At 48.0% G+C, this 13,878-nt stretch overlaps 1 protein-coding gene across 4 annotated transcripts in view; it reads left to right on the plus strand.

The window, feature by feature from the left end:
* The window catches only part of NUP205 (nucleoporin 205), a 29,363-nt gene extending 15,984 nt beyond the window's left edge, over positions 1-13,379 (plus strand). For all 4 annotated transcript variants that reach the window (XM_073567514.1, XM_073567515.1, XM_073567517.1 and 1 more), the window contains 19 exons: positions 2,396-2,470; positions 2,668-2,825; positions 2,899-2,979; positions 3,139-3,330; positions 3,650-3,920; positions 4,580-4,678; positions 4,847-4,995; positions 5,385-5,576; positions 5,660-5,784; positions 6,076-6,214; positions 6,620-6,746; positions 7,125-7,201; positions 7,621-7,749; positions 7,849-7,984; positions 9,184-9,350; positions 9,437-9,560; positions 9,878-10,003; positions 10,812-10,882; positions 13,049-13,379. In XM_073567514.1, the coding sequence (XP_073423615.1) occupies positions 2,396-2,470; positions 2,668-2,825; positions 2,899-2,979; positions 3,139-3,330; positions 3,650-3,920; positions 4,580-4,678; positions 4,847-4,995; positions 5,385-5,576; positions 5,660-5,784; positions 6,076-6,214; positions 6,620-6,746; positions 7,125-7,201; positions 7,621-7,749; positions 7,849-7,984; positions 9,184-9,350; positions 9,437-9,560; positions 9,878-10,003; positions 10,812-10,882; positions 13,049-13,201 (2,591 nt within the window). In that variant the 3' untranslated portion in view covers positions 13,202-13,379. The remainder of the gene's footprint in view (positions 1-2,395; positions 2,471-2,667; positions 2,826-2,898; positions 2,980-3,138; positions 3,331-3,649; positions 3,921-4,579; positions 4,679-4,846; positions 4,996-5,384; positions 5,577-5,659; positions 5,785-6,075; positions 6,215-6,619; positions 6,747-7,124; positions 7,202-7,620; positions 7,750-7,848; positions 7,985-9,183; positions 9,351-9,436; positions 9,561-9,877; positions 10,004-10,811; positions 10,883-13,048) is intronic.
* Positions 13,380-13,878: the final 499 nt, after the last annotated feature.

Here is a 13,878-nt window from a genome sequence, read left to right on the forward strand (position 1 = left end):
TGTGTGTGTAGTGAGCGCAGCTCTGGGGTATAATACAGGAGGTAACTCAGGATCAGTAATGTAATGTATGTACACGGTGACTGCACCAGCAGAATAGTGAGTGCAGCTCTGGAGTATAATACAGGATGTAACTCAGGATCAGTAATGTAATGTATGTACACAGTGACTGCACCAGCAGAATAGTGAGTGCAGCTCTGGGGTATAATACAGGATGCAACTCAGGATCAGTAATGTAATGTATGTACACAGTGACTGCACCAGCAGAATAGTGAGTGCAGCTCTGGGGTATAATACAGGATGTAACTCAGGATCAGTAATGTAATGTATGTACACAGTGACTGCACCAGCAGAATAGTGAGTGCAGCTCTGGGGTATAATACAGGATGTAACTCAGGATCAGTAATGTAATGTATGTACACAGTGACTGCACCAGCAGAATAGTGAGTGCAGCTCTGAGGTATAATACAGGATGTAACTCAGGATCAGTAATGTAATGTATGTACACAGTGACTGCACCAGCAGAATAGTGAGCGCAGCTCTGGAGTATAATACAGGATGTAACTCAGGATCAGTAATGTATGTACACAGTGACTGCACCAGCAGAATAGTGAGTGCAGCTCTGGGGTATAATACAGGATGTAACTCAGGATCAGTAATGTATGTACACAGTGACTGCACCAGCAGAATAGTGAGTGCAGCTCTGGGGTATAATACAGGATGTAACTCAGGATCAGTAATGTAATGTATGTACACAGTGACTGCACCAGCAGAATAGTGAGTGCAGCTCTGAGGTATAATACAGGATGTAACTCAGGATCAGTAATGTAATGTATGTACACAGTGACTGCACCAGCAGAATAGTGAGTGCAGCTCTGAGGTATAATACAGGATGTAACTCAGGATCAGTAATGTAATGTATGTACACAGTGACTGCACCAGCAGAATAGTGAGTGCAGCTCTGGGGTATAATACAGGATGTAACTCAGGATCAGTAATGTAATGTATGTACACAGTGACTGCACCAGCAGAATAGTGAGTGCAGCTCTGAGGTATAATACAGGATGTAACTCAGGATCAGTAATGTAATGTATGTACACAGTGACTGCACCAGCAGAATAGTGAGTGCAGCTCTGAGGTATAATACAGGATGTAACTCAGGATCAGTAATGTAATGTATGTACACAGTGACTGCACCAGCAGAATAGTGAGTGCAACGTCCCTGGTGCAGGCCCCTGTCCCTCTAGAGCCATTGGTCTGCTTGTTTGGGGTATGGGAGGAGGAGATTTGGGATCGCTATACTGGGGTCTTCCTGCGCGAGACGTTTATGGCGCGGAAGGTGCTGGCGCTGCGGTGGATGGGGGGGTTTGTCCTACCCTTAGATTTTGGATCAAGTTGGTGAATTCAATTGTTCCATATGAGCGCACGTTATACCAAAATAGGGGATGCCCGGGCAAATTTGAAAAGATCTGGGAGAGGTGGAATTCCTCTCACCTTACTTTGCAAGACTGAGACATCACAGGCGACACAATATGATATAGGAAACCGGCCTGCGGAAATAGTAGATATTAGTTGATGTAGTGCTAGCTGTAGTTTAGAAGTTTTAGTTAGATCTCACCATTGCATGATATGACAAGGTTTGTGAAATCGGATTGATATATATGTTGGAAAATGCATAAATAATTATCCGTTACGTATGCCTGGAGGGAAGTGTACATCTATAGAGTGTGCAACTTCTTTGTATTATATTTTACTACATGTGTGCTTTGGATGGTGTCTGTTATCATAAGCTAATGTGTATGTTGTGCATTCTTTGTACCCTGATGTTTAATAAACGAATTAAAAAAAAAAAAAAAAAAAAAAAACAAGAATAGTGAGTGCAGCTCTGGGGTATAATTCAAGATTCAAAGAAGCTTTATTGGCAGGACTAAATACACTTTAGTTTTGCCAAAGCAGGTGTACAGAAGGGAATAGGGATAGGGACTGTAGGGATGTTGGGAAGGGGCTGTAGGAAAGGTGTAATACAGGATGTAACTCAGGATCAGTAATGTAATGTATGTACACAGTGACTGCACCAGCAGAATAGTGAGTGCAGCTCTGGAGTATAATACAGGATGTAACTCAGGATCAGTAATGTATGTACACAGTGACTGCACCAGCAGAATAGTGAGTGCAGCTCTGGAGTATAATACAGGATGTAACTTAGGATCAGAAATGTATGTACACAGCGAATGCACCAGCAGAATAGCGAGTGCAGCTCTGGAGTATAATACAGGATGTAACTCAGGATCAGTAATGTAATGTATGTACACAGTGACTGCACCAGCAGAATAGTGAGTGCAGCTCTGGGGTATAATACATAAGTTGTGTAATCCTCTCTCTCTTCTCCGCTGTGTAGCTGACGGTGAAGCTGGTATGGAGGATGACAACCGGAGCATCAACGCGTTTCTTCACTTTGACATGTCCTCAAAAGGTAAGTCTAGACCTTCTGTCCCGGTCACATGTATAGATAGATCCTGCTTAGTATTCTGTATGTGTAGAACAATGAGCGCCATTGTGGATTCCGAACCCTAAGCTGCTGGTTCTGTACAGTGCGTTGCTGACCACTGAGCCACCGTGCGGTGACGATCCACTGCAGTATAGTCATCGACGTGTTTCGCATTTTTCTAGTTCGCCGGAAAATCTTGAGCATCTTGGACGCCATCGAGTTCACGCAGGAGATCCCGGAGCAGCTTCAGCTGGACTTCTTTGACCGCACCCAAATAGAGCAGCTCATCACCAACTGCGAGTACAAGAACCGCAGCAGCCATACTGTCTGCAACGTCAAGGTGAGCGCGGGGTCCCGGGAGCTTATACCTGGAGGGTCTGGTCCGTTTACCGATCGTTCTCTGCCCTTTACAGCTCCTCCGGCAAGTCCTGGTCGCAGAAGTCAATGCTCTTCAGGTTATGGCTGTCATTGGACAGAGACCTTTACTATTGGAGGTAGAGTATGTGGCAGTTTGGGGTTCTTAAAGGGGATGGTGCAGGACTTGGATTTTTAAAGCGTATCCTATCGGGTGCACAGTGCTGTACGCACCGTAGTGGCCGTCATTGGGTACTGCAGCGCGGATGCCGAAGTATTCAATGTTTTTTTTTTCCTAGGAAATCAACACCATCCTGCAACACGCGGTGGAAAGAAACAAGATGTTCCAGTGTCTTCACGCTAAACGTCACGCCCTGGAGTCCTGGCGGCAGCTGGTGGAGATCATCCTGACCGCCTGCCCTCAGGACCTGATCCCGGCGGAGCAGAGACAGTTGATCATCCGGGATCTGCTCCAGGATCTGCACGACAAGGTAATGTGTACAGGACGGCGGGGGGTCCCATGTCATCTCTAGGGTATGGGGCCGGAGTGACCCTTTACCCTCACTTGTCATCTCTAGGGTATGGGGCCGGAGTAACCCTTTACCCTCACTTGTCATCTCTAGGGTATGGGGCCGGAGTAACCCTTTACCCTCACTTGTCATCTCTAGGGTATGGGGCCGGAGTAACCCTTTACCCTCACTTGTCATCTCTAGGGTATGGGGCCGGAGTGACCCTTTACCCTCACTTGTCATCTCTAGGGTATGGGGCCGGAGTAACCCTTTACCCTCTTTTGTCTGTCGCTGTTTGCAGATCCTGGATGACGAGGTGACTAAGGACCTGATGTCGGTGGTGGCCGGGGCCGTGTTCACGCTCACCGTGCACCTGAGCCAGTGCATACGCACCGAGCAGAAGCAGCCGCTGAGCACCCGGGCCGGCGGGCAGTCGCAACACGTGCTCCTGTTGGACGGATCCTTAGCTGCCCCTACGGGAACGGACACCGTGTCTGCAGGATTTTCCTCCATTGGAGACTCCTCGCTCCATATGATCCTCAGGAAACTGCTGGAATTTATTCTGAAGACTGGTCAGTGCTCAGTGGGCTACCTAGATGGATGCATTGGCTAGCTGCCCTGTCCCCTGCCCGGCCCTAGGCACTTCGTCATCATAGTGGCGGTGTCACTGTCAGCAGCGATGTCAGCTGCATCTGCTCAGTATAAAGAGGGAATGGCTCCTCCCCTTATGGCTCCGCCTCCAGAATCAGCCTTGTGCGGGATCAATGCACTGGGTCATTAGCTAATCACAAGAAGGGTGGGGTTAAGGGGGCTCAGTCAGCAACCAATCGCAGGCGGGCGAGGGTCAAGGCGCTGAGTCTTAAGTCGGAGTGTGGGTCGTTGCTCTTAATCCTTAGCCAGTCGCGTAGATGGGTGTGGGAGTTCTCGGCCAATAACAGAGATGGGTGTGGCCGATGTGCTTAGTCCTCAGCCAGTCGCGTAGATGGTTGTGGTCGCGGCGCTGAGCCTTCAGCCAATAAGAGATGGGAGTGGACGATTCTTAGGTCCTCAGCCTGTTGCGTGCGTGGGTGGAGTTTGAGGTGCTGAGTTCCCAGCCAATCACGCAGATGGGTGTGGCCGAGGCACCAATCCAATGATGGGAGACTCCCAGTTTCATTGATGGATGGACGTTTCATTACTTTTTTGCGGCGATGCCGTTTCATGAAGTCTCTCTCTGATGTTGTACGCACAGGTGGAGGATTGCAGAGGGTGCGAGCTCACCTGTACGGAGCCCTGCTGTATTACTTGCAGATTGCCCAGAGACCCGATGAGCCGGACACCCTGGAAGCCGGTAGGTGCAAGAAAAGATAAAACTGCTGTCGGAAGTGGCGCCACTCCTGTCCATGGACGGCATTTGGTATTGCAGCTCAGCCCCCATTGACTTGGAATGTTGACGAGTCGCGCACCAGAATAATTCCGCCGCCCCTTATTTTCTTACATCTTTTTTTTTGCCCTTAAGCTAATAAGACCATGTGGGAGAGGCTGACCGCCCCAGAAGACGTGTTTAGTAAGCTCCAGAGGGACAACCTCTCTATATTTGAGACTTACGGGGCGGCACTAATGGAGGTGATCTGCAGAGACTCCTGCGACGGGCGTGAAATCGGCAGAGTAAGTAGTTTTCAGCATTGAAAGGGGGGTATTTCCATGTTCCCATATTTATATCATTGGATAGAGCTTGCAAAAACAAGCATTTCTGCAATTTACCGCTTATTAAAATTTTCATCCGTTCTTGAGATATGAACACTTATCTGTTCTTTAGCTCGTCGCTGCGGTGGTCGGTCTCCTAGGCAACGAGCAGTAAAAACAAAAGCGTTAATATCTCAAGAACGGCTAAAAATGTTAACAAGAAGCAAATTACAAAAGTGCTTGTTTTTGCAGGCTCTATCCAATAATATCAAGTTATGAATATGGGGAATGACCCCTATAAGTGGCAATTGCTTAACAGGAAATTGCCGAATTTTCAGTTTATTTTTTTTAATTTTTTTTATTCTTTCCAGATGTTGGCGCTCGCCCTGTTGGACCGAATCGTCTGCGTGGACAAGCAGCAGCAGTGGCTGGCATACCTCTGTAACAGCGGATACCTACAGGCTCTGGTGGACAGCCTGGCGCAGGACGACGTCGTCTTACAGAATCTGCTGAATCCGCAGCCGCCGTTGCTGAAGGCGCTGTACATCTATGAATCCAAAATGGTACGGGGGGCAGTGTTCCATATAATACTGATCCCTTTAATCATTTGCGATGTGTTTTCGTATTAATAATAGTCTCTCTGCAGGCGTTCTTAACCCGCGTGGCGAAAAGTCAGCAAGGAGCCCTGGAACTGTTGCGGGCAGGGGTCATCCTCCGACTGGCACAGTGCCAAGTATATGACATGCGTCCGGACATAGATCAGCAGCACGGGTAATGGCTGAAAGCGCTAAAAAAAAAAAAAAAAAAAAAAAAAAAAAAAAAAAAGATAATGCTGTCACCACTAGGGGGAGCTCCCCTGCATGCCACTAATGCCTCCATAATGGGACTGTGCCGTAAGCTTTTCGGCTCCACCTAGTGGATAGTGAAGGTAACTGCTGATTTTTGCCATATTAGTCTCTGCGCAGGGGATTTGGAGCTATTTCTCAGAGTAATGACTTTTATATTCAGTCCATATAAAGATGTCTTATTACATTTACTCATGTTTCCTCCTTTCCCTTACAGAATGTACGGAATGAGGGATACCCCCGTCTTCATCCCGGAACCGCTAGAAAGGTACAGACAGATCCTGTTATCCGCCCTACAGCTCTGCCAAGTGATTCTCACCTCCAGCACCACGCAGCATCTACAGGTGGCAGGACAGGTGGGTGCAAGACCGGAGCGAGGGTCTTGTATAAACCCTAAGGCGTGTTTAAAGGGACTGTCCGGAATGAAGATATCGATGACCTGTCTTATAGATGAGGTCGTCCATATCCGATCTGTGCGGGTCTTACACCGATGAGCCGTTTGCAACTCCAGCACTGCTAGTGGCCGCTCTCAGGTACTGTAGCTCGTCTCCTATGGAAGTGAATGTGATCTGAGCTGCAGTACCCCAAAATGGCCACTATACGCTGCTGATGCCGACCCAGCAGTCTGATATGGATCAGTCATCAGTATTTAAGTCCTTTTAATATCTGCCTTAGTGGAAGAATTCTGCCCCAACACATACATGCCGTGAGACAGGAAGAGTTGTCATGGGACCTTTTTGCTTTCTCCACTTCTCTAATAGGTGCTACAGTTCCTGATCGCTCATTCGGATACGTTCCATGCCATTCTCAGAAGCAAAGAGGGCAGCCTTGGTTCCCTGCAGGAGCTGGCACTGCTGACGGGCATTATCAGCAAAGCGGCACTTCCAGGTAGGTGTCTCGTGCATTTGTAAGCAACCCTACCTGATTCCTTTAGACAAGAGCTACGTTTTTTTTTTCGTTTTGTTTTTTCTTTTTTTTACAGAACTCCCAAAATTCTCGAATTGAAATGATAAAATCTTGTCTACCTGCAGCCGCCACTAGTGGGAGCTCAAGGCATCGCAGTAAGCTCTGAAGCTCCCTCTAGTGGCAGTTAAAGGTAAACCGCAAATGCTGCTCTTTATTCTACGTATTCCCGCAGGATAATTTTGAGAATCTCGGACCGTTCTTGATCCCATTGTCCTCTCGGATGCCTCTTTGCTCGGCGGGTATCCTTGACCCGTCTTTTGCCACAAGGAACCTTATTAATTTCACATTTTCCTTCTGCAGAGGTTGTGAATGATCTGGCTTCCGTCCTGAACGAGGGTCCTACGGTCGAATTGCACGGACACTTAGGTCGATTCCAGGTATGTTTGAATATATAAAATATTAATTTTCCAAAGAAATTCCCGCTGGCGATCGGTGATTGTATAGGTTACTGCAAGTAGGGGTCTTGTGCACGGCCAGCGCTTTAATCTCCATCATAGACAGAACATATAGCGGTAGTCATGCTTGAGCCCTACAATGAGACGGAGACCCCCAGAGACATGTGAAAACCCTTTAACGCTATATCCCCCCCAATGACTATTCCACTCTGGACGACTCCGGCTCAGACAGTCTCACTTATTTCTAATAGACGCCGTGTAATACCACATTTCTCCCATAGTGGCCGCTGTAGAAAACCCATAAGCAGACTCCTGAATCTTCCCTGACCAGTGATCGCCAGCAGATCTCTTCCTTGCGATTCTCACTCTTTTTTTTTTTTTTTTTTTTTTGCTTTTCTCAGCGCCTTTGCCTTTCTTTATTAAACCGCTTCGGGGGGTCAGACAAAGTGCGGCAGCTGAGCTTGCAGGACGAGGGTGCCCACGTGGACGGGGTGAGCGCGAAGGACGACATGGAGCTGGCGATGCAGCAGGTGAGTCAGGTGCGCTCTGTGTGCGCCAGACTCTTTTCTTTTTTTCTTTTCAGTTATTACCGAAGTTTATGGAGTTTTTAATAACTTTTTCTCCCCTAGATCTGCTCCAATGTGATGGAGTACTGCCATACCCTGATGCTGCAGAACTCCCCGAACCTCCAGCAGATGGTTTGTCTCTTCACCCCGAGCCTGACAGAAGGCGGCAGCGGAGGCAGCAGAGAGGCCTCCAGATTAGGTCAGTAGCGGGCATGCGTTACTCATGTCCGCATTCACTGTCCAATCAGAATGCAGGACCGGAAAGACAGATAACAGCGCCACACCTGTGTACAGGATGTGTGTGGCTTAGTGATCGGACCCAAAGAGTAGTCGTAAATGGCTGCACATCCAGTTGGAAGAATGTCTCAAGTGGGGTACCACAGGGCTCTGTCCTGGGCCCTGTATTGTTCAACATCTTTATCAACGATTTAGATGAAGGAATTGAGGGTAAACTGATTAAATTTGCTGATGACACAAAGCTAGGTGGGATAGCTAATACTAGAGAAGAGAGAGAGAGGATTCAAAAAGATTTAAATAAACTGGAGAAGTGGGCAGCAACTAACAGAATGGTTTTTAACAGGGAGAAATGCAAAGTACTACATCTGGGCAATAAAAATGAAAAAAGCATATATAGAATGGGAGGAATAGGGCTAAGTGACAGCACATGTGAAAAAGACTTGGGTATACTAATAGATCACAGACTGAATATGAGTCAACAGTGTGATGCAGCAGCAAAAAAGGCAAATGCAATTCTAGGATGTATTAACAGAAGCATACAGTCTAGATCACGTGAAGTCATTATTTCCCTCTACTCCTCTTTGGTCAGACCTCATCTGGAATATTGTGTCCAGTTTTGGGCACCACATTTTAAAAAAGACATCAACAAACTGGAGCAAGTTCAGAAAAGAGCGACCAGAATGGTGACCGGTCTGCAAACCCTGTCTTATGAGGAAAGGTTGCAGGATTTGGGAATGTTTAGTTTGCAAAAGAGAAGACTGAGAGGAGACTTAATAGCTGTCTACAAATATCTAAAGGGCTGTCACATTGTAGAAGGATCAACTTTATTCTCATTTGCACAAGGAAAGACTAGAAGCAATGGGATGAAACTGAATGGGAAGAGACACAGATTAGATATTAGAAAAAACTTTTTGACAGTTAGAGTGATCAATGAGTGGAACAGGCTGCCACGAGAAGTGGTGAGTTCTCCTTCAATGGAAGTCTTCAAACAGAGGCTGGACAGACATCTGACTGGGATGATTTAGCGAATCCTGCTTTGAGCAGGGGGTTGGACCAGATGGCCCAGGAGGTCCCTTCCAACTCTACGATTCTATGATTCTATTCTATGGTACTGCAACTTCAACTGAACTGGGTTTTTTCTTTTTTCCATGCCCATTATAGAAACCCAGCCTTCACTGTTCCCGCCCTGGCGGCTGCCCAGTCTGGGCATCGTATTGTCCCTTTTGAAGCAATGCTCCAGCGACTTCTTCATCTACTACGACATCCACCGGCAGAGCGTCGGCAAATTGCAGAACGTGGAGCAGCTCCCCCCGGATGAGATCAAGGAGGTATCGGATGAGCTCTTACTTCCTCCCCTCCTTGTTAGTGACCCCTCTGGTTTCCTTCCTTAATTATTTTTCCCCCTTCCTCATAGCTGTGCCAGTCTGAGACGCCCGTCGGAGTGGATAAAATCTCCACCACCCAGAAGTGTCTGCTGGCGCGACGCAGGCTGGTGAAACTTATCAACAGCAGAGCCAAGCTGCTGTCCGTCTGCTGCTGTATCCTTTCCGGGAAGGGGTTGGAGTGCAAGCTGTTGTGCCCTGTTATCAGCCATATCGGACTTAGTAGTGCCCTTTTCATGGGACACTGTATTAGATCTAATGCCTGGCCTCAAGGGGCTGATGTGTGGACCCCCCGGGTTGTTCCCGCTCCCTTAAGCCCTTCACTTAGCATTACATTGTATATTCGTTCTGCTCTCTTATTAGCGCACGGGTCTGCATTGGTGGTTAGTCTGCAGTTCTTTGGTGGTCCTGTGTACTCCTAGGGGTCAGCGCCCCCTTGTGGAGAAATTGTCCTTGACCACATATTAAACTAGATATCATAGAAACTTGCCTCTTCGTCCTATGGCGCCACCTAGAGTATTTCCTGCTGCAGTGCACCCCCAGTGACAGCCAAGACTCCTTATTCTCCAGTACATCCTTTACCAGCAGGAGATTTCAGGGTAAATCTTTATAATCAGCTTATAGCAGGGCTGGGTGCCGATCTGGGAAACGTGCAGGCCTGGGCTGGGTGCCGATCGGGGAAACGTGCAGGCCTGGGCTGGGTGCCGATCGGGGAAACGTGCAGGCCTGGGCTGGGTGCAGATCGGGGAAACGTGCAGGCCTGGGCTGGGTGCCGATCGGGGAAACGTGCAGGCCTGGGCTGGGTGCCGATCTGGGAAACGTGCAGGCCTGGGCTGGGTGCCGATCTGGGAACCGTGCAGGCTGGGGCTGGTGTGGCTCTCGGAACCGTGCAGGCTGGGGCTGGTGTGGCTCTCGGAACCGTGCAGGCTGGGGCTGGTGTGGCTCTCGGAACCGTGCAGGCTGGGGCTGGTGTGGCTCTCGGAACCGTGCAGGCTGGGGCTGGTGTGGCTCTCGGAACCGTGCAGGCTGGGGCTGGTGTGGCTCTCGGAACCGTGCAGGCTGGGGCTGGTGTGGCTCTCGGAACCGTGCAGGCTGGGGCTGGTGTGGCTCTCGGAACCGTGCAGGCTGGGGCTGGTGTGGCTCTCGGAACCTTGCAGGCTGGGGCTGGTGTGGCTCTCGGAACCTTGCAGGCTGGGGCTGGTGTGGCTCTCGGAACCTTGCAGGCTGGGGCTGGTGTGGCTCTCGGAACCTTGCAGGCTGGGGCTGGTGTGGCTCTCGGAACCTTGCAGGCTGGGGCTGGTGTGGCTCTCGGAACCTTGCAGGCTGGGGCTGGTGTGGCTCTCGGAACCTTGCAGGCTGGGGCTGGTGTGGCTCTGGGAAACATGACCTTTTGCTTTTTCTTGGCAGACGCACTAAACAGTGACCGTAACACTGACCCCAGGACGCCGAACAGACTGAGCCAGCAAGATATAGAAATGGTGAGACCGATCTTTAATTTTTATTCTCTTCCCCTTTATTGTGATACTACTAACTCCTAAAATTTAGTTTTCTAAGAGTTTATTTTTTTCCTTACTCCCATTTTATCTTACAGCTTTGTTATATGCATGCCCACTATAACTATAGTCTTATATGGAGTCATGTGACCGCCTTTGGAATGCAAGATATAACATACCCATAACCTCCCCAGGCTCTGCCCTATTGTTCTGCAGATCGAGCTCTTTGGCATAAAGCTCCGATTACACATTACTGTCCATTCAATAACTTGTATAACATTAAGGTTTTCATAGCTGAACGTCCCACCTGGTATTGAAACTTGGTATTACTGCATCCCTTTACTTCCTCCCTGCTGTGGGAAATGCAGGAGCTAAAGGAAAGGATCAAGATATGGCTGCAATAACTTGAATACCTAAACATCCAGTTGATAAGCTGCCTGCGAGGTCGGTCTTCAGGGCTGGGCAGTTACTAAAGCCATGTGATCACAGCAGCATCAGCAAGAACGTACAATCTGCTTTGGAGATGGGATGATGCCATAAGTGGCTGTGAGCTTAGCCGTATCTTCAGCATTGTCATTGGCGATCTCTGTAGCTAAAGCGGCTAAGCTTTTAAAGGGAATGTCTTCTCAAAACACTGTACATAAGAATCGATGGGTTTTAACTAGAGTTGAGCGACTTTGGTCGGATCGGGTTTCGTGAAACCCGAATGAAACAAAATAAGTTTCAGATGAAACTCGTCCGACTAGAGCAAAAAAAAAGTCGGAGTTTCGTCCGACTTTTATTTCCCATTGACTTGCATTGGGGTCGGGTTTCGGACAAAACTCCGACTTTGTTTTGCTCTAGTCGGACGAGTTTCATCTGAAAATTATTTTGTTTCATTCGGGTTTCACGAAACCCGATCCGACCAAAGTCGCTCAACTCTAGTTTTAACCCCTTCACCCCCAGGCCATTTTCCATGTTTTCGTTTTTCGCTCCCCTTCTTCCCAGAGCCATCGGCGGCGGTGCTCATAGCAGATCAGCAATGACAACCATGAGGATCTCCTGCAAACACCCCGGTTGTCATGCCATACCATTGGCGCCCCACTACAGTGTGATAGGAGCTAGTGACGCGTTTCCGGCACTATCATGTCTAATGCCGCTATCAGAGATTGACAGCAGCATTTAAGATGTTAATAGCCGCGGGTGGATCCTAATTCCACCCACGGCTGTTAAGGGCACATGCCAGCTGATTAAACAGTTTTCACTTGCCGGGAAAGATGCGGGCTCAGCGCCAGAGCCCGCACCAAAGAGGAGGAGGCTACCTATGACGTGTAAATATGTGTCGTGAAGGGGTTAAGGACTCCATTCACTGTTTAATCAAACTTGACATAAATCATTAGTACAGGTGAATATAGGAAATGTAATCGGATAAATTTGCTTCTTTCTTCTTTTATGAGCTGCCACTTTTCCTCTCTCTGCCACCTGATCTCATCATCCATTAGCTCACTGAGGGGTCATATCACGTCTGCTTGGAGAGGGGGGCAGATAGTGGAAAGCAGCAGCATAATCTTAAGTGTTTTACTCATCCCAGAGTTGGATTCACAGTTACACTGCTCAGTAGTGTTTTATATTACTATCTAAAACTGCAATCATGGCTACACTGCTCACTACTGCGGGATTCACAGCTGTTGTATAATGCCCTCCATAGCTGGATTCCCAGCTACACTTCTCAGTACTACTGTTTAATGCCCTCCAGAGCTAGATACACTGCTAAGTGTTACAGTATAATGTCCCCCCAGCTGGATTCATAGGTACACTGCTCAGTATGGTTGAATAGTATCCTACAGAGTTGGATTCACAGCTATACTGCTCAGTGCTACAGTACAATGTCCTAAATTCTGCTGCTGCATCTTAACACTTTATGCACAGAGAAAAGAGAGCAGGAATCCGTTACCCCTGTGTATGGGAGACCTCATAGCAGCCAGTCTCCATCAGGGACAACTGAAAATTAGAGCCTGCAAAGGGGAAAACTGGTGACACGTACAGGATACATGTCATGTAATGGCCAGAAATGGCGAAATTCTTGATGTTTGCAAGCACCTGAAATGACAGCTTTGCTTTAAGGTCATTTAATGGTGTTTTTTTTTTTTTTTTTTTTCCTTTAATTTACAGCTTCAGAGAGAAGGAGCCAACGTGTTCGGGGAGTCCCTGCAGAAGAGACTGCTGGAGATAGAGAGCATGTACTGTAAGGTGCGGTCCAGGCACAGCTTCATCCAGGCGCTGGTGCGGAGGATAAAAGGCCTCCTACGTGTATCCAGAGCCTGATCCGCAGGGAGAACAGACAAAAAAAAACATTAAAATATAAATTCTAATAACGTGCACAATCCATTTTGTACTTTGTAAGTTATGGACTGATTTTTCCAATTTTTCCAGATTGTAAGAAAAATTAAAGGTCACTTTTTTTATTGTCTCTCAGAAATCATTAAAAAAAAAGTCTCTTTCATACGGATGTAATATTGTGTGTTTATTAAAAAAATGGGAGTGCAGGCAAATTCCGTTATTTCAGCATCCAGTAATCCAGCAAATGATCATCCAGCACATGGGAGGAGCGTATCAAGACCAGAAGCAAATGATAATCCGGCACATGGGAGGAGCGTATCCAGACCAGAAGCAAATGATCATCCGGCACATGGGAGGAGCGTATCCAGACCAGAAGCAAATGATCATCCGGCACATGGGAGGAGCGTATCCAGACCAGAAGCAAATGATCATCCGGCACATGGGAGGAGCGTATCCAGACCAGAAGCAAATGATCATCCGGCACATGGGAGGAGCGTATCAAGACCAGAAGCAAATGATCATCCGGCACATGGGAGGAGCGTATCCAGACCAGAAGCAAATGATCATCCGGCACATGGGAGGAGAGTATCCAGACCAGAAGCAAATGATCATCCGGCACATGGGAGGAGCGTATCAAGACCAGAAGCAAATGATCATCTGGC

The sequence above is a fragment of the Dendrobates tinctorius genome, unplaced genomic scaffold, assembly GCF_039654945.1.
Source record: "Dendrobates tinctorius isolate UK_male_01 unplaced genomic scaffold, ASM3965494v1 ptg000020l, whole genome shotgun sequence".
Classification (NCBI taxonomy): domain Eukaryota; kingdom Metazoa; phylum Chordata; class Amphibia; order Anura; family Dendrobatidae; genus Dendrobates; species Dendrobates tinctorius.